This window comes from Brachypodium distachyon, chromosome 2 (assembly GCF_000005505.3).
Source record: "Brachypodium distachyon strain Bd21 chromosome 2, Brachypodium_distachyon_v3.0, whole genome shotgun sequence".
NCBI lineage: Eukaryota > Viridiplantae > Streptophyta > Magnoliopsida > Poales > Poaceae > Brachypodium > Brachypodium distachyon.
Window position 1 is genome coordinate 53,286,329 of NC_016132.3, and position 22,272 is coordinate 53,308,600.

A 22,272-nucleotide genomic window follows, 5' to 3' on the forward strand; every position below is an offset into this window, starting at 1 on the left:
TTTTAGCGATGCAAAAAGAATACGTTCTACCATTTCCTTTACGTTGTCCGCTGGGCTGAGCCCAAGCAGTAGGCGCCCCCTGCTTCCGAAGTTCCGATCTGTAGGCGCGGCGCCCGCAGCACCGATGGGGTCTTTCTTCCGCCCCAAGAAGCTGAGCCAGCCACCTGTTTCGGCCGCCGGTTTCCCGTCCGCCCGCCACAAACGAGCCTCAGGAGAACACCGGAGCGACCAAAAACAGCAGCCTCGCTTCACTGCACGAACCAACTGACCAATGGCTCCCAGGAAGTTCTTCGTCGGCGGCAACTGGAAATGCGTAAGCTCCCAAACGTTCGCTACGAGCCTAATAAGATTAGTCGTTTCGATCCCGTTCCAAACGCCGAAGCGTTAATTTGTTTCTGATCTGTGAATCTCCGCGCTACGTGCAGAACGGGGCCGGCGACGACGTGAAGAAGATCGTCACCGTCCTCAACGATGCCGAGGCTCCGAGGGCGCCGTCGGTGAGCTCCCCGCCAGCGAACCCTCGGGTCGAGGAGGGCGTCGTTGCTTTCGTTTGGGATCGAGTGGTTTTGGCAATGATTCATCTGGGGTTTGGTTTTGGACGCAGAGGTGGTGGTGAGCCCGCCGTTCGTGTTCCTGCAGCAGGTGAAGGGGCTGCTGCGGCCCGACTTCGCTGTCGCCGCGCAGAACTGCTGGGTGCGCAAGGGCGACGCCTTCACCGGCGAGATCAGGTGAAGTTGCTCTTCAAACTCTACCCCCTGTCATTTCCCTTCCGTTCTGATGCATAGCTATTTGGCAATGCGAGTGTTCTGACACATGGCATCTTCTCATTGCAGTGCTGAGATGCTGGTGAACCTGCAGGTGCCTTGGGTCATTTTGGGGCACTCTGAGCGTAGAGCGCTGCTCAGTGATCAAATGATGTGAGTGCTTTATAAATTGTGCGTTGTTTGTTCAACTAGTGTTAGTTGGTTCATCAACTGACTTGGCTGTCCAGTTCCTTGTCAGGGAAATTTCCACGCTAGTGTACATTTGTCTACTGAACAGGTGTTTTTCATTCCCATGTTGTAAGAACCTGGTGTTAGGTAGGTTTGGTGTATTAGTTTTGGCAGTATGCAAGTCAATGCACGTGGGTATTTTGAACGACGTTATTAGGAACTTTCAGATCTTGCATTATTTAATCCCTGAAATAAATTTACTTCAAATTTGTGGTTTATGTTTGGAGAACTATTGTTCAATACTAGGATAGTTGCTTTTGGTGAGATACATCCAAAGAAAGTGGGCTGCTACTAGCACAGGAGAACCATATATTGGTTTTTGCTAGGCAGTAACCCCCTTTCTGCCATTGCAAAACTAGACCTGGCCAATTGGGTATTGATTTTATTGTGCAGTTTACTCAATAGTTAGAATTGTGTAATATTGTGAGATTGCATGTTTCTGTATAGGAAAAATTGTGCACAACCTTACTGTAAACTGGTAACATGAAACCAGCAAGTCTGTCAACTATAACCAGTTTCTGAACCTTTTTGCAATTAGATGTTTTTCAAGATGTCTCTTAGCTCTTGCTCAACCTGCCTATGCTCCAGGCGTTGAGCTTTTTTGTGTTTCTTTTGCTAGTTTACTTTGGTGCTTCTCTCCTACTCCGCCATTAGAGTAGCTTTGTTGTTTTGGTTTCTTCTTTCTATCAATTTTGTAGATGTTTGGCTTTTGTTTGTACTAACGCCATCTTGGCGTTCATCTTCTAATACAAAAGACGCATACGAAGATGTGTTATATAGAAAATGAAATCAAGATTGCTAAATATCAAAAAACAAATTGCCTCATGGGAAGTCTTCAATTGTTTTAGTAAATGTTTTCTTATTTTATTGCAGTTTGTTGCCGATAAAGTTGCTTACGCACTCAGCCAAGGACTCAAGGTAATTGCTTGCATTGGTGAGACCCTTGAACAGAGAGAAGCAGGAACAACAATGGAAGTTGTTGCTGCTCAGACTAAAGCTATTGCAGGTAACTTTAACTTGCTGTTATTCAATGAGATTTTGATACCGAAACTTCTAACCCTAATCCATGGAGTTTTATTGTTTTGGTCATGGAATAGAAAAAAAAAGATAAATTCTAACATTCTTTTGGCCTCTTCCGTTGAAGATTGGTATAGCAGCATATTATAGAACAAAATACCCTGATAGAAGTCTGAAAACTATTTGTAGTTTGTTGCAGTATTCATAAATGCTATTACTGAGTAAGCTACTAAGCGAATACTAGATTTGTTACTTGAACTTGAAGCTTAAGCCATACAAGTAGACGAATACTTAACTAGTAGAACTTCTTAACTTGTTTGTGTACAATGAAACAAATATTAGTTGAATCCATTTTTAGCATTGTGCATTTGTTGTGGCTGTCACTTTGCATTTGTGCCATTGATTGCAACGAAAACCTTCTCTTTTCACCTATTTCAGAAAAAGTATCAGACTGGACAAACGTTATGCTGGCATATGAATCAGTTTGGGCCATTGGAACCGGCAAAGTTGCATCTCCTGCTCAAGCAGAAGAGGTATACCTTCTTCAGCAAGAGCAAGAAGCCATTTTTTTTTCACTTTTTTCACACGTATCCGTAGACATTTTGTTTACATGTCGCGACTTGCCAACTCCTGTAAGACAAGTTGAGCCTTCGTATATCTGATACTTTCTCTTGCTTGACAAATTACTGTCAATGATGTTCTATTCTTATAATTCTCACATTCTGAAACTTAAATGATATTAGGTTCATGATGGTCTGAGAAAATGGCTCAACACTAATGTTACCCCTGCAGTTGCTGAATCTATCAGAATTATTTATGGAGGTAATACCTGCGATACCTTTATGTTCAGTTGCAAACTAACAGTTATGACTGCCAATATCTTTGTACTACTGCTCTAAACAAGACCTGGTCCTTCACATTCTTCTTGTATGACTTTCTAGGCTCTGTAAATGGCGCGAACTGCAAAGAACTTGCGGCTCAGCCTGATCTTGATGGATTCCTTGTTGGAGGAGCTTCACTGAAGGTCTTGTTCGTGTTCTCGTATTTCCCTTAAGATCTTCTTCATGAAAACAATACCCAGTACTTCCTCGAAAGAAAAGTACACAGTGTGAAATATAGACGTTCGTCTCAACCCATACTTAACTAGACATGACGGTCTGACAGATTATACAAATGAAGTCAATTCGAGACATTACCTTACATATCTCAAGCGGCTAGGATTTACAATATTGCTCATGACCTATCCTTTTTGTTTCTGCAGCCAGAGTTTGTGGACATCGTCAAGTCTGCCACCGTGAAGTCTTCTTCTGCTTAGTCTTTTGAGAATTGAGATGCTGGCCTTGTAGGAGTGAATTATGCTTATCTTTATAAGAATGTTTGACCATCTTGTTCTAATTATAGTGCACTGCTATGTCGTACTATCACAGAGTATGTTTGCCTGTTCTTGTCTCCAACGAAAATTGGTTAAGTTATGGGTGCAACCTGTGCACAAAATCGACAAATTGGCAGGAGTCTGTCGATAGTATAATAGTTCAAACCTATTGCCTTGTTTCTTGAAGTAAGGAAGTGCCCTTAGAATTTATGAAGGGGTCCGATTGGTTCGGATCCTGCTAATAGCACAATAAAAACATAGGAAAGGTGTCTCATTTTGCCTGATACAGTGAAAACTGTTTGCTTCACAGATCACGGTCATGATGCCTTATTCCTCTATTCGATGTCACTGTCATAAATCATTGTCAGCGAAAACGTTTAGCATCTCTAGTTGCATGTGGGATCAGGAACTATTTATGTAAGACCATACAGGTTTAGGTCAGAGCCAGACAGCACCTTTATATCAACAATGAGACCCAGTCTAGCTACGATTTTTGCAAGAACTCATACACGACTGTGGTCTAAGTACGTTTCTTGTTCGCCAGGTTGGGATTTTCATGGACGTCTTTTAGCCAACAAAACACGCGCGTGTCAGCGTGTGGAAATACTCCCCCTCGGCCCTCCCGTAAAAGCAAGCAAAATTCAAAAGTCGCTTGAGTTTGGCACGCATTTGGCCACATACGCGATCGCACTGATTGCGGAATCTAGAAGCTGCAGCTACGATTGTATTCATGATTTGTTTCTTAAAATGTTGTATGCATAGCGTTGATCTGGTTTCGTTTTTCGTCCTACAAGCTTTATTTGGCAACACTGAGATGGTTTTTTTCTTCTTATTTCTTAGGAAAATTCAGTACGCGCTACCTTGTAGAGAAAAATGGATAATTTTTATCGCGCCGTTTGTCTTTTGACCGTCAATGTCATCCGAACTAATGTTATACCTTTTGTATAAACCAAGTTGCAAACAAAATAGCAGCCGCTGCACCTGGAAGCATGCAATGATTCTTATTGCTTCACAAGGTGCTGTCATTGATGCCATATTCCTATTCGATGTTCGTAATTAAGTTCTGTCCCTGATTGAATCCCCTTTTCGGCTCGTCTGTTTGATGAACAATCCCTTTCAGCCTATCTAGTTAGTCGCATGTGGTGTCACTGTCACCAACCTTATGTAAGAACAGCCAGGCTGAGGTCAGAGCCAAACGGCACCTCTTGCAGGGTTGCATATGCGATGTGAGACCCATTCTAGCTCGTTCCACGCGAATCCCCGGCCGTGGTCATGTACGTTTTCTTCTTCTTTCATCTCACCGCGTTAGGATTCTCATGGACGTCTGTTAAGCCAACAAAGCACGTACACGACGGAACACGCGGTGTCTCGGTTTGTCCTTTCTCGCGCAGAAGCGATCAGAATTCTACTGCTAGCGACGTTCAGAGGAATCACACCGTGTTCTTTTGCTAGCGCATTAAACTACTGGTATACTACTGGCGGAGGGCCAACTGGTTGTTAGAGCCGTTTCCAAAGTTAGTTAACGGTTGAAGCCAAAGCCCGTTTCCAGGAAGACGATAAAACTGCAGAAAACTGCACGAGCACGGCCAGTGCAGACGTAGTTTCCTGACGAGGAAGACCATGTGCCAGCTTTTTTTTTTCCAACCTGGGCTACCCCATTTTCCATTGCCATTCAACGGAAACAACATAGTTTGTCGATACAGAAAAAAGCAGAGGGAAAGTGGGGGGAACAGGATCTAAACCCGGCAGGAAATCCACTCTCGGTTATTTTGCCGTGGGACAAAAACCTGCCGCTACAGCCAACAAAAGGGAAACAACCACCTAAAAGAAACGGAGAAACGGAGAAGGCTCCAACTTCTTTTTCATGTGGGAATATAGTTCGAAGGAGAGACGAACAAGGAACCTTGAACTGGTCCAAACAGACTTAAAAGGAGAGCGAGCTTTCTCACGCCGGCGACCGCGCCAGAGCTTTGCCTGGTCAGAAGCAGCCAAATGCGTATAAATACGCCGGCACGCAACACCTATGCTATCTTAATACCAACCGCAAACCGAGAGCAAAGAGCCAAAGATCAGAGACCCAGACGAAAGAGAGAAAGGGAGGAAGAGGCAGAGCAGTCGTCCGGGAGAGGAAAGACAGGAGATATTATTCAGGTTTCTTGAGCGAGAAACGGTAATGGGGAGGGGTGTTCTTGAGGTGCATCTCGTCGACGCCAAGGGCCTCTCCGGCAGCGATTTCCTAGGTGAGCACCCTCCTTCCCGTCCGAATTACGAGAAGGAAATCAGTCACCAACGCGTGTTCTTGGTTCTAGCTTCGATTTGGTCAGTTCTTGTGTCCGTTTGGTTGATAGAGATTAATTGATTCTGTCCGTGTCGTGTTTTTACCCTGTGCAGGGAAGATAGACCCGTATGTGATCGTGCAGTACCGGAGCCAGGAGCGCAAGAGCAGCACCGCCCGAGGTGAGTGCTTGATTCCATGGCTCCCCAGATTTTTGTTCCTCTTCAGAATATATATTTTTCCTGATATGAAACCTTTTCTGCAAATGATGATCTTGTAACGAGATTACAAAGCCAACGTTGGCTTGAACAAATCCACAAGCTCAGATGCAGCTAGTTGTGAGTTGTGAGTTGTGACCTGTCCTAATTGAACCGTTTGCCGTAACGCAGCAGATCAGGGGAGGAACCCGGCCTGGAACGAGGTGTTCAGGTTCCAGATCAACTCCTCCGCGGCCAACGTGCAGCACAAGCTCTTCTTCCGGATCATGGACCACGACAACTTCTCCAGCGACGACTTCCTCGGCGAAGCATCGTGAGTTCCGCCCCTACCCGGTCAATAGCCGGTACCTTAAAAAGCGCAAAATAAGTACTCCGGCAAAAGGAATATCTATCTTGGTCTAATTCTTGCATCTCTCTGTAATGTAACGCAGGGTGAACGTGACCGATCTGATCAGCATAGGCATGGAGCGCGGCACGTCGCAGCTGAACGCGGCCAAGTACAGCGTTGTCACCGCCGACAACTCGTACCACGGCGAGATCAGATTTGGCATCACGTTCACCGCCGCCAAGGTACTAATAAAGAAACCTCGCGATCCAGTGACTTTTTGTACTCCGTACCGGGGTACCTTGATTAATTGATGGCACGTGAGTTTTGATCTGACGTTTGTATATACTATGTGCGCAATGCCAGGTCGAAGAAGATGGGGGAGCGGTTGGAGGCTGGACGAACAGCTATCGCGAGTAGAAGAACATGCATGTGACGGGAAGCAAGGATTCCCAGCCGGCCGGTCGCGTCGTCCTTGGGTAGTAGTAGTAGTGGAGCCTGGATGTTGCCTGATTGATGCGATTCCAAGTTGTATGTACTTTGCATCTGCAGCTCGATCTTTAGATGTGTATAGTCAGAACAGCTTAATTAGCTTGTCGTCGTCAGATTCGTTTAATTATGATTCCGATTGTTTTGAAACAACAAATAGACCTGTCCATTGCTGAATGCTGAATTGTTGATGGACTGGTAACTTGGTATACGTAAGAAGGGGCGCATTGAGCCACTGACGTCCCTGGATTTCATCCCGGGGGAGCAGCGTCGCTCGTCGGGTCGGCAGTATTTCGCCGGAGAATGTCAGAGAAGGAAGGGAGCACACCGTGTCGCCTCCTCGACAAAGAAAAATGCCAATCTGAACCTGGCCGCGGGACGCCATGACGAGCACGAAGGCCGCATTGCGCATGGCTCCCGCCGCATAATCGGACGTGAGGAGCCATGCCGTGGGCGTGGACGTCTCTGAACAAACCAGAGAGAATGACGCTAAGCGCGGTGCGCATGACAGGAAAATTGTATCCTTGATCACCAGTTCAGTTTTTTTTTTTAGAATCAATCATCGGTTCAGTTTCTTTTTTTTTTTAGAACGATCCAGTTCAGCTGAGCTGAACCCTAGCGAACCGAACTCGGTTTTCAGTTTTTGGCCGAAAATGGGCCAAGCCAGATATCGAATTGAGCCAGTTTGCCGAAAATCTAATTCGGGTCACCGAATCGCCTCGCTTCCCTGCAGTATGTGTAGGGTTCGTAGGGGGCTTTTCGGTTTGCTCTGCGAACTCCCCTCCGCCGCAATCCATCCGCCGCCGCCGCAACCAACTCCATTTCAGGCGAGCATCCCAGGCAAAATGCGGCCCCCGATCTCCTCCGCTGCTCACCACATGCATCTGGCCGCTGGTCCCCACGGCCGCGGCAACCCTAGCGGTGGCCGGGTCACCATCGCCGAGAAAGAAACCTGGCGACGCGAGTCCGAGGTCGGCCGCAATCGTGGAGCCCGCATTTGGGTGAGGTGGCCCGGCAGCAACGCCTGCCAGAGAGTGGATGGGGACCGCCACTTTAGCTGCTCCGCCATCGGGGAGGGGAGCTCGAGCGGCGTCCACCCCAAGCGGTGAGTGACTGGATCTGGTTGGCTTCGCCGTCCTCTTCTTCCTCCTGCGATTCGTCGATGGAAATACTCGGGGAGGTGTCGGCGGTTGTGGTTGGGGAGGTGGATGCGAAGGGGGAGGAGGATGAGGAGGGGGAGGAGGAAGTTGCAGAGGCAGGGTTCGACCCCGAGGACATCGAGCGCACGAAGGAGGCGTCGAAGCACTCCATCGCCGATGACGATGCGCGCCGCCTCGCCATTGAGGAGAGGATGCTCGCGGAGGCCTTCGACCTCTTCAACGCGTCTCACGTGCCTCCGGTGACGGCTGCTCCCCCGGTTATCGTCTTTTCGGACGACGAGGAGTAAGTAAGCATTCCGGCGAGGGGTGAGGAGCAATTTTGTTTTTGGGTGTTTGCTCCTCTAATTTAGCTAACTATTCGTAAATGTCGAACTAGTAGATGTAGTAGAACTTAAGTATGTGGCCGAATGACGAACTTCGATGATCTGCGATGTGAATCGCGAAGAATCATCTCCTATTTATATGAATCTCGCGTGAAGTTTCAAATTTCTGTGTTTTTCGGTTTTCGTATGCAGTATCTGTTCTGCCGAAACTCCGACGTTACCGAATTCTGGTCGGTTGATCCGAACTCGGTTAGCTCGGATCGGTCGGGTTCGGTAACTGCTAGACGTGCTCTTAGGAAAACCGTATGGCCGGGTATTGTTCGTTTTTTTCAGAGAGAGAGAGGCGAGTATTGTTCGTTTGTTCATCAAATTCTTTTTTCTTGCTTCGGCCCTTAATCTTTTTTTTAGACAACGGTCTGGCCCTTAATCGTGATGCGCCACTAACTGCGTTTAGCAGATCACAATTCCACGCAGGCAGGCCCGGATAGCTCCACGGCCCACGGGTTCACCGGATGGGTTTCTTTTAGGCTTTTAGCAGCATCCTATGTCCCCGCAAGGCCCACATGGATGTTTTGTTTTTATGGGCTGCCTTTACCATCATGATTAGGCCTTGACAGAGAAGGTAACTAACTGTCTGGGCCACACAAGCAACGTTTCAATGGCACGACAAAAACGAAAACGATGAACCCTGCAATCACACGGAAGTTACTAAAAAATGCAATCACGGGGAAAATTTTCGATTCCCGCGAAGACAAAACTGTCTGTATAAAATTATTCGAATCAAAGCGACCCGGTGTGTATGCATTTGCGTGTAAGTGTAACTGTGCAGGATACGCGTTAATTCATTCAGCTTGCCAGTGTGATTACACTCCCGCCCTCCTACTCGGCTACTCTGCTACGCACAGCATACAGCAGATGAATTAAACCATTGGTCCTCGATCGCCTGTATGTGTATACGTTCCACCAATAACGCCGTCGTTACCACTTCATGTCGTATTCCGACTTTTCTGTAAGACGTATTCGGAAGTTTGTTGAGGAAATTTCGTGGCCCAGCTCCATGAGTGTCACCCAAAGCTGCAGTATCTTCCTGTTGGGTTCCAGGCCGAGGTTTCTTTCGGTTCTTCACTCACTTCTGGAAGCACATGACCCTCTCATCTAGGGGCCCAATCAATCTCGGATGCGTCGCCATGCGCAATTAATTCGAGATCCACGGGACCATCTACACTGTGTTTCCAATGCACACATGCAGAGACCACCTAGAATGGCTGTTGCATGTGCTAGCATTGCAGTAAAGAGGAAGCAGGAACGAGTGAGGAAGCTCCATGCATGACGAACTGAAGAAGGGAGAGGCTTCCCTGAAATCTGAATTCTGATGCCCCCCTGGCTACCAACTGCCAAGCGCCGGCCAAGGAGAGCTAGGCATTTTTATTTTTATTTTTATTTTTGCAAGGGTGTATATTTTTTTAGCAGTACTTATATGTAGTCACTTTACATTTTACAGATCGTCAGGGAGTTCTGTTTGTCACGACTGTATGCGCATGCTTTTTGTAAATTAACCATACTTTTTATTTGAAGTGCATCTCCACTTGGTGCGAGTGCAAACAGAACAGCCTCGTTCGGAAAACAGAAAGTCCAATTATGAGTTACCCATACTAATCAATAACGAGATGAGTTACCGTCGCTATTTGCCAACGAATAACGAAATACTGCTACAGTACTAACTCAGCTGGAGTACATATACAGTTTGCTCTCATTTCTCAGAACGTTGTAAGATATCCTGGCCGGAAAATGACATTTACTTCGTATATCGTCACCAGCTAAGAATGAAGCCTCGCGAAAGACAAACGATGGAGAAAAATCCAACGAAGAATGCAAATGTAACTTCTGCTCTCGCTCTCCGTGTCATCAAGCTGACATGTGCGCTGACATGTACTGACGAACATGCATCGTCAAAGGCTCAAAGCCTTGACCCTTTCAAACCCAATCAAGCAACGGAGAAACATTTCCTTAAATTTGTTTATCCACTGGAACAGATCGATAATCATTTTTCTGATCGAGCTGCTACGTACTATTCCCTTCGTTTCATAATTCTTGCCTTAAATTTATTCAAAAATAAATATATTTATTCATAAAAAATATTCGATACACATAGCATTTCGACAAAAATTATGAAATTGACCGAGCAATTACGTGTGCGTCTGCCGGGCAGCTCCGCGACTCGAAGCCGCAAATCAAGCCAAGTCAAACGCGACAGCGCCAAGTACTCCACACTCGAGCTCGTCCAGCCGCCACGTGCTCGCACTGCCCCCCAAAAAACAAGGCAGAACAAAGCGATCGGATCCGAAGCTTGGGCCATACGGATACACTGCACCTGGACGCTATTTGGTGCGCTCAGTTAACAATTCCTGGGTGTATGCTTTTTCCCAATAGGACAGTCAGTCAGGTAATGGTCAATGGCGCACAAGACCTCTATACAAAACAGGTCGCGCTACATGCTGCGATGCTTCGTCAGATGCATAATGGCGCATGAAAAATGCTTGTTTAATTCCGGAAGTTGTTACCGAGAAGCGAGCCACAGAGTTTTTGGTTGGTAGTAGTCCATATTAGAAATGAAATAAAAAATCCGACAATATTTCATTTGTTTGAATTTAAATCGTGGATTCAAAAATCATTGTTGTTTGTCCCACAGATTTGTAGAATGGGAGAGAAATTCGAAGAAATGATGCTTTTTAGATGAAAATTAGGGTTGAGTTAGAGGTAGCACAATTCTATGGAATTTCATATCGTACTTTGGTATATAATTCCATGCTAATCGAAAACGTCGTTCCTAAAAATCAAACACGCCACTAAATTTTATCATGATTTTTTATGGATGTGGCTATATATAAGTTGCCCAAATTTAAAGCAAAAGTTTTAAAAATCTAAATTGACGAATCAGAACCGTTGAATTAGTATCTAAATTTCAATTATCTTTTTTTTATCTGTTTCGAATCTTAAAGCACAAGTCATATCCAACGCGAACGAATCAATCTAACTGAAAATCAGACAATTTAGATATACCAAAACCATTTTTTAATGGTTTGTGGGGGTGATCGATGGCCTCACATTTGTGCCGCAGCTGTTCGCCTGCCTGCATCTGCGCAATACAGGTGTACACGGATCGGATGAGGACGTGGCGAGCCCCCTGCATCGCGCCCACCGTGCTGGCGTGTCGACCGGCTACCGTTCCGGCTCACATGTGCTCGTATGTGCTGCCTCGGGCTCGTATGTGGCCGCGCGCATGGCCTGCCTGGGACCACCACGCGGTCGCCGGGAACTTGGTGTCCAAGCTAACTATTCCGTGCACTGGTGCACCCGGCTCACGATGCACCAGAGCCTCTTGCCGCTTGTCCGCTTGCCGCACCTAGGCGACACACTACCTAGCGCAGTCGTCGCTCCACAAAATTTACTCACCGGCGAAGTGTTTCAAGAAAGAGTTCGTGCATGCCTGATGCCGCGATAATCGTTCGATCTGAACGCCCGTGCAGCATCGGAGGGCAAGCCCACGGACAGAGGTCGCTATCCAGTAGGAGACGGTCACATGCACGTACGTACGATCTTTGCGTCTAATTTGAGTTGTGTCAGCACATGTGGATCAGTATATGCTAATCAAGTCTCCGTCAACCAGTCTCCTAATTAGACATTTACTTTCACTGAACTGACCTGGCTAATTGTTATGAACCGATATGGTATATATCAATGATTTAAATTGCTTCTTGTGAAGGTGACGTCTCTCTTTATCCACTGCACCTTGTCCCATGTCGCGCTCCTCACTCGGAACGATCTCAACCATATATTCCTTTTGTCCCATATTAAGGACTCAGATTTGTCTAAAAATAGATATATCTATATACTAAAATACGTTTAGATATATTTAATATTTCGGCACTTAATATGGGACTGAGGGAGTAATTTTGATCCAACATCGCCCGCTTAATTATCCGGACACTTGCATGCATGCACATATCTTGAAATAATCGAGTGTTTAGCGTAGACGAATAAAAGAACGAAACCAAAACTATTCTGAAGCGACTGTCTATGCAATTACTTTAGTAGTACAGACGAATGAAAGAACGAAAACAGAGTATGCTAGTTTCCTGTTAAATTATGGGACTTTACTAATGCGCGACCGTATGCGCGTCGGTCAGGTCACGCGCACACTAAGACCAAACACGGAGAGTAGACGGGTGCATGTCACATGCATGCATTGTTAATGCATTTGTAAAATTTGAAACTTTAAAAAGTGATAGGTTTCAAACCGTATAGTCGATTTTGGATCCGTTTTCACGGTTCATTTTGTCTCGACGAGATTTTCAAAACTAGATCCCATATTGGTATGTTTCGACAAAAAAAAATCCGTGTCAAAAGTTACCAGCCAATAATATATGAAGTTATCACCCCTAATTGTAACAAGTTACCACATGATAACCTCTCACAAAAAAGGAATAAGTACTTATGTGTTAAAGTTATCATCTAATAACATATGAAGTCACCATCCCTGTTAGTAACAGTCTACCTCATGACAAATTCATAAAAAAAGATGGTTACTTATGCATTGAAGTTACCAACCAGATAAAATAGGAAGTTACTGTTCCTGTTACTAACATTAAAACATACAAAATAGGCTAGTTACTTATGCGTCGAAAGTTACCACCCCATAATATATGAAGTTGCCGCCCTGTTAATAAAAAGTTACCACATGACAACTTCATAGAAAATATGATGCATGGTTACCTATGCATTAAAATTACCTCCCGACAATTTATGAAATTGCCACTCTGTTAGTACCAAGTTACCACATGCTAATGGTGGTAAGTTCTTTCAGAGTATGATGGTAACTTGTGCATTATCGCTTGGTAACAAGGAAAATAAAAAAATTCGTCGAAAGATATTCGAGCGAGACCTAGTTTTGAAGCTCTCGTTAATACGAAGGCAACGATGAAAACGGATTATGAATCGTACAAGCGGTTCGAGCTATAAAATAATTTAAGTCTGAAAATTAGTTTGTACAAAAGTCATACATGCGTCCATGCATCCGAGACAAAATCTCATCACTGATAAGTACAAAATGCACGCATGCAAGCATGGCTAATTAGCATCACACGTGATCTGGAGGCACCGTTCGCGCGAAATGACAACGTGCACGAACAAAATAAATTCCGCCTGGAACTATTTGACCAACGAAAACCGTGCACGAGAGAGAACCAAATAAAGAAAGTCATCTTCTTATGATTTAGGTAAATTATGTGTCTGGAGCTAGTTAAGCAGGGCCTACAAATCTACACCTGCATCAGGAAATTTGCGTTTTCCGTAACAACGAGGCAAGGAAGTCCAAGACCGGTCATGGCGTCAAGTAAACATCGGCTCGACGCTGGTCTACGGGCACAGTCCACCGGCTCCAGCTCTGCCCCTTGTGGCCCAACACAAGAGCCGGAGACTGGTTCCCAGAAACTTCCTTCGCTGCCTTGCAAAAAAAAAAAACTTCGTTCGCTCACCGTGCATTCCTCCGTGGACCTACCACGTACGCCCGAGCGCATCCAAGCCGCCCATCGCGAACCACCTACGCGTGTAAATCGCTCCGAAGACGTGGACAGGGCGCACCAGCAGGCGGGCATGGGTGTCGACATTTTACGCCAATTCATTGGGGCTTGGCCAATAAACCTGGCTGGCACGGGCGAGGCCAAGCCTGCGCCTCTCAAAAACACTAGACCGCCTTCTCCCCCCAAAATATTTTTTTTCGCTCTTATCCCCGTCACATCTCTCCTTGCGCTCGCTCGGCTGGTCTCGCCTCCGTCCCGGGTCGCTCGCATCGTCAGGTACGCTCCGCCTTGACGAGGAGGAGATCGTCGACTCCGATGTCTCTCCGCCTCTAAGTACTGGCTGGGTTGAACCAGTCACCGCGTTTCAGTTCTTCCTGCTCTGATCTCCGATATTTTCTCGTTCTGGTTTTGTGCATTTTACCAGGCAGGAAGGAGATTCGTTTCTTCTTCTTTTTTTTACCTTGCGGTTGCATGCCCTGTGGCGGCGCTGCTGCTGCTGCCGTGGTGCGGAGGAGCCCATATCGATGGTCATGGACGCGACGCTGCACGACTGGAGTGCGCCGCTGCCCGGATCCAATTCCAAGTGCGACGGCCACCTTCCAATCTACCCCCAAATCCCGGCCGCCAATGGGTTCACGGTGGAGGAGCTCGAGGCGCTGCTGGTCCTGCCGTCCGATGGCGTCGACGCGGAAGGATACCTGAATGCTGCGGCTGCCTCCACCGACAGCGCGTCGCCACCGAGAGAGGTCTCGGTCTCTTCAGCGCCGCCACCGGCGGGGCCGGGCCAGGCGCCGCCAGACGACTCGGAGGGGTTCTCGGACATCGTGCTGGGGTACATCAACCGCATGCTCATGGCCGAGGATATCGACGAGAAGTTCGAGCACTACCCGTCTCTGCTCTCCGCCGAGAAGCCGTTCCTCGACATCCTCGCCGACCATCCGCCGTACTCGGGCGGCAGCACCGTCGACAGTCCCGACGGCAGCAGCGTCACCAACTCCTGCAACAGCCTCGGTTCCTGCCACTGCGCCGCGCCGTCCAGTGGGCTCGGGCAGACGCCGCCGTTTCTCGAGTTCCCCACGGCCGCGTTCCTGCAGCCGCCACGGCTGTATCAGGATCCGAGCCCCGAGAGCTGCGTGGTGGATGCAGGCGGCGCGTGGCCGTACGACCCAACGGAATTCTACCAACTCCATACCAATCCTGTGCCTGAGACGCTGCTCTCGCAATCGTCGTCGTTCGCATCTTCGAATGGCAGCAGTGTGGCATTTTCAGAGGGCTTTGAGTCGTGGCTCAGCACGGCCGGTGTTGTGCCTGATGTTGGCTTGAGCAATTTTGTTCTGCAGAACCAACAGGCTGCACAGTTCAGCCGTGGATTTGAAGAGGCAAGCAGATTTCTGCCTGTAGAGAGCAAACTTGTGATTGACGTTGAGAGTTTGCTGTCGGTTGCAAGCTTGCAGGCTGGGGTTAAAGAAGAGAAGTTTGTGGAGGTCAAGACAGAGAAGGCTGGTGCTGAAGTAGCAGTTCACCGTGGAAAGAAGCATTTTTATGGCGATGACTTGGATGTAGAGGAAGGGAGGTGCTGCAAGCATTCAGCGCCTGCCATTATTGATTCAGATCACCTTGTGCGGGAGATGATGGACAAGGTCTTGCTATGCAACGGTGAGACATGTTCTAAAGGTGTCAAGGAGCTGCGTGAGGCCCTGCGGCACGACGTCGCAAATCATCCAAGTGGTGCCCATGGCAAAGGATCTGGCCATGGTAAAGGCCGTGGCAAGAAACAGAGTAAACAACCCAAGAAAGAGGTGGTTGATTTGGAGACCCTCCTCATCCACTGTGCTCAGTCTGTGTCCATTGATGATCGGCGGAGTGCGACTGAGCTCCTCAAGCAGATCAGGCAGCATGCATCCGCCAATGGTGATGGTGACCAACGTTTGGCACACTGCTTTGCCAATGGCCTTGAGGCAAGGCTTGCTGGTAATGGGAGTCAGATTTACAAGTCATTTACCATATCACGTCTTGCATGCACTGACGTGCTCAAAGCCTACCAGCTGTACTTGGCGGCTTGTCCATTCAAAAAGATCTCTCACTACTTTGCCAATCAAACCATTATGAATGCGGTGGAGAAGGCAAAGAAAGTTCACATTATTGACTACGGCATATACTATGGCTTTCAGTGGCCTTGTCTCATCCAGCGGCTTTCTACCAGGGCTGGAGGCCCTCCAAAACTTCGTATCACAGGAATCGACACGCCTCAGCCTGGTTTTCGACCAGCAGAGCGTATACAGGAGACTGGGAGATATCTAAGTGATTATGCTCAGACCTTCAAAGTTCCTTTTGAATTCCAGGGTATCGCATCTCAATTTGAGGCTGTTCAGATAGAAGATCTCCATATCGAGAAGGATGAGGTTCTGATTGTGAACTGCATGTTCAAGTTCAAGACTTTGATGGATGAGAGTGTGGTGGCTGAGAGTCCAAGAAACATAGTACTGAACACAATAAGGAAGATGAAGCCGCATGTGTTCATTCATGGGATCACCAATGGATCTTACAATGCACCATTCTTTGTCTCACGCTTCCGAGAGGCATTGTTCCACTACTCTGCTGCCTTTGACATGTTGGAGGCAAACATTCCAAGGGATAACGAGCAGAGGCTGCTCATAGAGTCTGCACTGTTTAATAGGGAGGCAATTAACGTAATATCTTGTGAGGGACTGGAGAGGATGGAGAGGCCAGAGACATACAAGCAATGGCAGACGCGGAATCAGAGAGCTGGGTTCAAGCAGCTCCCGCTGAACCAGGATATCATGAAGCGTGCTCGGGAGAAGGTGAAGTGCTACCACAAGAATTTCATTATTGATGAGGATAACAGGTGGTTACTACAAGGATGGAAGGGGCGCATCCTGTTTGCTCTCTCCACATGGAAGCCAAATCACCATTCTTCCTAGTTTCTGCAGTTTCTATGACCGTAGAATACTGTAAATGGAGACCTGTTCATATTCTTGAATTCTTGGGCTGCTTGTTCCTGGCCAACAACCTATTAGTAGGTAATGCTATTTGAACCAGTACTGAAGAAACAAAACCATTTGCTCAGTAGTGACATGATTCATTTCTTTGTGGATGCACATGATGAACCCGCTTATGCCTGTAGCATCTACTCAATACAGGTTCCCATATATAGTTAGTTTTGACAGGAACATTTAGTGCATTTTTTGCGGAGCAGGCTAGGTATGTTAATTATGCTAGACATAGTCGTGTAGGTGCTTCGTTCATGGGTTAGTCTTGTATTATATTCCTTCTTCCAGATTATTCAGTAATGTTTCAAGGTTCCAATTTTGCTTGGTGTGTATTTCATTTCCTTATCTGAAAATTGTAGATACACCTTGTCATGAGTTCCAGTATGTGAAGACAGGTCATATTGCCCTCTAATATTTTGTGCTTTTCTTCCTTAGTATACTAATATTAACTTTGTTTTTCATGCAGCCACAGTGCAACCAATAACCAAAACTCTGCTACTAGTTGCTCCCAAAAATTTCCTCGGTTTCATTAGCTGGATGTTGATCCAATGTAGATGGGTGCTCAAATGTAGCTGGGCCTAACTAATAATGCTCAGAACAATGAAATGCAAAACCTTAGTTTGTAGAGTAACATCCATTACTGATTATTTTCCCTCTCACTCTTTTGGTGTGAAATGCTACAATTTTGATTCCTGTAATAGATTTGGACCGATCAAAGATTTTGTGAAATAATCGGCACGAGCTTTATCTTTTCAAGTTGATAGCTGTTTATTTTGCTGTAAATTTCCATAGACCAGCAAACTTGGTCCAGCTTCCTAATTCTAACCCAATTCTTTAGTTTGCTTGGTCGTGCCATTTCAATTGCTTAATCGGCAGTTGTAAATACACCTTTCCGTGAATCACAATATGCGATGAACTGCCATTCTTGTTTGTTTGTTCAATCCTCATCTATCTAATGCTCTTGCGACAGTCTGGGGAATGAACAGGTCAACCAGCAGGCATGCGAGATGCGACCACGGCCACATGAATACAGATGCTACAGAACAAGGCGTATCGGCTACATCACCGGATGTGTAATCGGTGCATGTTGGCTTGGGTATCTAGAAGAATCAAAGCCGGCGGCGTGTGAAACTGTTGGACACGACAAATGGCGCGAATGATCCTGGAGCAACTAGCTGCAAGCTACTACTGCTGAAACCGATAGCCCGCCATGGACATCACTGTCTCCTGAAAAGCACGGCGCATCTGCCAATTGAAGAGCAACCCAATTTTTGTCGTGTGTATCAATATCATCATGCACATCACAGAGCACAGGGGAGAAAGAAAAGACTGGGCCGACGAATCCAGACATGCCTGCATTACAAGTTAGAAAGACTTAAAAGTTGTAACAACGACCGGCTATGCAGGGAATCTCTCTACATCTCAACGTTTTTTGGTTCTCTGTGCATGAATTTGGATTTGAAACCTTGTGACATGATAGACACATATCTCATGAACCCACTAAATTTATTTCAAAATGTTACCGCACGTTGGGACCACGGTAGCATCCTAAAAGGGGAGCACTCGATATCTTCTCGCCAGCCGAGGTGCATGCTCGAGAACTCTGAACCTGCCGATACAATCCAAGGCTCCAATAATACAACAAAGCAACGTTCACCGCTGAAAGTTACAGCGGAGGCACGGCAGCTCGGCGATAACAATTACCGACAAGGCATGTCGTGGTCGATGGCGCGAGTGGTAGTAGTCCTGGAGATAAATTTGTTTAATGCTCCTACTAATCGTAGCCGCCGATAGCCAGGCGCTGATGACGGCGTATAATATATTCCCGTCCACGCGAGATCATCACGCCGGTCCAGTGAACATGATCACCAGTGGAGCAGTTTATTGCAAATCTTCTGGGCCACGCTTCAGGTTAATCAAACAGAAGATACCTGTGTAGTGTGTACTATGGCCTGAATATTATACTGCCTCCCGATAGATTTGGTAGGATCAAACGGGATGTACAAAGGTGCGACTGCAGCAGATTTTATTCGATTGTGCCGCGAGAGACAGCGGTGGCAGCGTGCTTAAAGTATCCAGTGTCAGTGTGTAAAGGGCAAGTTGGGCTTTATTAATACGGAGGAAACAGTGTCGGACCTACAGTAATCTTTGCGCAGTGGTCATGTGGTTCAGGGGAGCTGAAAATTTCGTAGCTTCGATGTTCTCTTTTGGAAGTCTGGCTGGCTTCAGTGTCATGCTCTCCTGCTTCATGGGCCTGCATGTGACTTGGACCGTTCAGCGTCCACGTTAGACTTGGGTTTCCTGGTGAGTGGCGACGGCTGTCAGTTGGGCTTTATTGACAACATGCCCGGTAAGAGTTGGGCTTAGAAAAATATAGACGTGTTCCCTCACCAACAAAATAGACAGAATTGCACAGAACATTCGGGATTTTGCCGTGAATTCACGCCAGTGTTTATTCAACAAGTATCAAAAGTTCAAAAGTCGTCATCAGAGAGTGACAAAAAAATGAAAGAAAGGCAAAAAAAAGGAAAATTGGTAAGAAAGGTCAGCTATGAACGGCCTAAAACACACTAAAATCCCCCGCAGGAGAAAACAATCGCAAATTGGCGAATAAATCAGACAAGGGGCCAGGACAAATAAAGAGCAGCCAGAGATCAAGTCCGTCTAGCATTTGGGCATATCAGACGGCGGGGGAAGCAGCTTCTGGTTGGGTTTGCTCCCATCATGCACCAGCCATGCCATTCTTAGCCCCCAAGTCGTATGCACCTCCAGATGGCAATGCATGAACCATACCCCTGCATGAGCATACATAGCAATTAGCAAACGAGTCAATACCTCACAAAATTTGGTACTTGATCAGTTAGGATATTGTGTTTCACGTATGGATTTAGTATAACACTTGAGTTAATTACCTGGGTTGTCCGCAAGGAAACGAATGGCCACCCACCCGCCAGCCGGCACGCCAACCGTGTTCCTTTCGACAGGGTCGACGAGGTTGAACTTGGCTGGGTCCTTCGCCGAATCGTAGTTGCCAAACCCTTGCCCGACGACGAAGTAGTTGAAGCCGTGAAGGTGCAGAGGGTGGCTCTCGATGCCGAGCACGCTCGTGTCCTGCATCACTAGCTCCACCGACGTGTTGAATGGCAACGCAAGTAACTTTGTTCCCGTGGCCACGTTCGTGTTGTTCGGAGGGGTCCCCGTGTAGTTGAACGGCGAGAGTGGCATAGCCGGAAAGTCGGACGCGTAGACGCCCGTGGTGAGCCCCGTGAAGTGCGATTGCAGGAGTGCCTTGGTGGGGAGCACAAGGGAGACGTTGTTCACTGCCGCCGCGAACTGCGTGCCATTGGGCCCTTGGCAAGTCATGTTCTTGGGGCAAGGCAGCGTGCCCAACCCGATTGTGAAGAAGAACCTCTTGTCCACCGTTTGTGGAACGGCCGCAGGGTACTTTGTCGTGGCGAGGCTCCGGAGCTTGGTTGTGAAGTTCGTGACGAATTTGGTGTCGTTGAACCGGGGTAGCATCGGTTTGAAGAGCGGCAAGTTCTTGTCGAAGCTTGACGATGAACTTGGGTCTTCATGGTACTCAAGGATGCCGGCAACGGTTGTGTTGTCGAAGGTGCCGGGCCTGATGACGGAGTAGGGTGCGGCGGACATGTAGAAGTTGGCCTTGGGGTTGACCGGCTTGGCGGTGAGTAGTACGTTGGTGGTTTGGCCTGGCGAGATGACAATGGTCTTGACGGTGAACGGCTTTACGTAGACGGCATCGACCTCAACGACTGTGAGCGTGTGGTTGGCGACGGAGAAGAAGAGCTCGTCGTTGAGCGCGGCGTTGATGAGGCGCAGTAGGTATGTTTTCCCGGGTGTCACCTTCAGCTTGAACGTGTCTGCGTACATGCACGGTGATTCACTAATTAGTCAGCATGTTTTTGCAAACCTAGCTTGATGCCGACTTAAACGAGTAGAAAGTATACCCAGACCTAGTACTAGGTGTAACGTTGCAAAGATTTTGTTCACGTACGTAGCACCGGCCGGACCCAACAGCATCAATTGCTTGCTAAGGCTTACCAAATGTTAGGTCAGGTATCGCTGGGCTTCCAAGGACTAAACCATTACAATAAGGAACCTCGAACAACTAATGCACCATTCAGTTTCCGTTTCAAGGAAGAAATGTTGAATCTTCTTCGGCTCACTTTTGGTGATTTGACTGACAAACCTCCTAGCATACTATACCCATTTTCTCTGATGATTGCGTCACAGAACAAAAAGATGATACCTACAGACAGCGCGCAAACGGCAAAACATTTTTGTCCCAGCGGCGCTATATGAATATATCCTTCCCTAAACGTTCTGTCAGCTACATATGCGGCACAGTTCAAGAAGAAGAAAAAAAAAGTTACACATGTATACTCCGTGCGTACCTTGGGCTGAGCAGTTGTAGAGCGGCCCTGGAAGTCCATTAATGGTGAAAGCGTCCGAGATATTCGGGGCCCCGCCCACCTTGAGCGCCTGGCTCATCACGACTTCCGTGTCCGCCGCCCACCACTCGCCTGCACCACCCAAAACCAAAGCCAAAATTTCACCATCAAACCTTCCAATTAAGTTCCAACGCTGGCCACTACACGTCCTAGCAAGCTATTCAGAGTACTCACCGAAGATGACGGGGACCTCCTTGTGCGGCGCGGCGAACGGGTAGGGAACGCCGAGCTTGGGGAGGATGACGATGGCGCCGTAGACGGTGGCGCGGTGCCATGAGATGTGCGCGTGCCACCACAGCGTGCCGCGCTGCCCGGTGATTGTGAACTTGTACACGTAGGTCTGGCCCATCTGGATCGGGCACTGCGTGATGTACGCCGGCCCGTCGGCCCAGCCCGTCTGCATCTGCCGGATGCCGTGCCTGCCGTAGGCGCAACGAGGTGTCAAAAACTTTGTGCGGAGATGGCTTGCATGTACTCTCAAATTCTTAATAGCGATGGAACCATGGAACCAAGGGAGTAAGCTAAAGCCAAAGCCACATACGTACGTACCAGTGCAATGACATGTTGTGCGAGACGTGGTTGGTGACCCGGACGTGGACGCGGTCGCCTTCCCTCGCCACCAGCTCCGGCCCCGGGAACTGCCCGTTCACTGTCACGATGCTCTTGCTGCCGCACAGCCTCGTCACCTTCGCCATCTGCACCTGCATGCAGAGATCATGATCAAGGTTTTGGTCTATGTTTGTGTGCATATGCAGGCTTTGTGTGCCTAGTTATCATGCATGTACGAGCTATAGCTAGCCGACGTGGACATACATCGAAGTCGTAGTGCCTGGTGATGCCCTGAGCTTGGATGATGAGCACCATCAGGGTTGCCATGACGACAGAGCAAGCAGGAAGGCCCGAGGAGATAGCCATGGCCATGGTCTATAGGCTAGCTTTGACGTAGCTAGCTGCTATATATGTGATGATCTTGATCGATCAGCTCTGGAGGAGCTGATGACTAGCTGGTGAGGAAGGAAGGAAGGAATGTTGGAATAAG

The 22,272-nt window shown here is 47.5% G+C and overlaps 4 protein-coding genes across 7 annotated transcripts; 3 read left to right on the forward strand and 1 right to left on the reverse strand.

Moving 5' to 3' along the window:
- The first annotated feature begins 39 nt into the window (after positions 1-39).
- Positions 40-3,688, forward strand: LOC100843035 (triosephosphate isomerase, cytosolic). The gene is made up of 11 exons (XM_014898654.2): positions 40-313; positions 426-501; positions 605-728; positions 834-917; positions 992-1,014; positions 1,440-1,462; positions 1,866-1,998; positions 2,448-2,542; positions 2,753-2,831; positions 2,951-3,033; positions 3,271-3,688. The coding sequence occupies exons 1-11, from the start codon at positions 272-274 to the stop codon at positions 3,322-3,324; spliced, it is 816 nt and encodes a 271-aa protein (XP_014754140.1). The 5' UTR covers positions 40-271; the 3' UTR covers positions 3,325-3,688.
- Positions 3,689-5,357: 1,669 nt separating this feature from the next.
- LOC100843640 (elicitor-responsive protein 1) lies at positions 5,358-6,865 on the forward strand. Of its 2 annotated transcripts, none has more exons than XM_010234243.3 (5): positions 5,358-5,621; positions 5,773-5,838; positions 6,049-6,187; positions 6,306-6,444; positions 6,566-6,865. In XM_010234243.3, exons 1-5 carry the CDS (start codon positions 5,555-5,557, stop codon positions 6,617-6,619), a joined length of 465 nt encoding a protein of 154 aa, XP_010232545.1. In that variant the 5' UTR covers positions 5,358-5,554; the 3' UTR covers positions 6,620-6,865. The 2 variants fall into 2 exon arrangements, with proteins under 2 accessions (XP_010232545.1, XP_003564589.1); XM_003564541.4 differs by having other exon boundaries at positions 5,386-5,621; positions 6,046-6,187.
- A 7,001-nt stretch (positions 6,866-13,866) lies between these two features.
- LOC100843948 (scarecrow-like protein 9) lies at positions 13,867-18,240 on the forward strand. 3 transcript variants are annotated; one of them, XR_730964.3, is made up of 3 exons: positions 13,867-14,026; positions 14,175-16,791; positions 17,732-18,240. XR_730964.3 is itself a non-coding variant. In XM_003564542.4 (2 exons), exon 2 carries the CDS (start codon positions 14,275-14,277, stop codon positions 16,690-16,692), a length of 2,418 nt encoding a protein of 805 aa, XP_003564590.1. In that variant the 5' UTR covers positions 13,867-14,026; positions 14,175-14,274; the 3' UTR covers positions 16,693-17,081. The 3 variants fall into 3 exon arrangements, 1 of the variants encoding a protein (XP_003564590.1); XR_730963.3 differs by lacking the exon at positions 17,732-18,240 and adding an exon at positions 17,228-17,520; XM_003564542.4 differs by lacking the exon at positions 17,732-18,240 and having other exon boundaries at positions 14,175-17,081.
- A 922-nt stretch (positions 18,241-19,162) lies between these two features.
- On the reverse strand, positions 19,163-22,272 carry LOC100844550 (laccase-4). The gene is made up of 6 exons (XM_003564544.4): positions 22,047-22,272; positions 21,783-21,934; positions 21,408-21,652; positions 21,177-21,305; positions 19,674-20,642; positions 19,163-19,556 (listed from the first exon to the last, which is right to left on the reverse strand). Exons 1-6 carry the CDS (start codon positions 22,152-22,154, stop codon positions 19,426-19,428), a joined length of 1,734 nt encoding a protein of 577 aa, XP_003564592.1. The 5' UTR covers positions 22,155-22,272; the 3' UTR covers positions 19,163-19,425.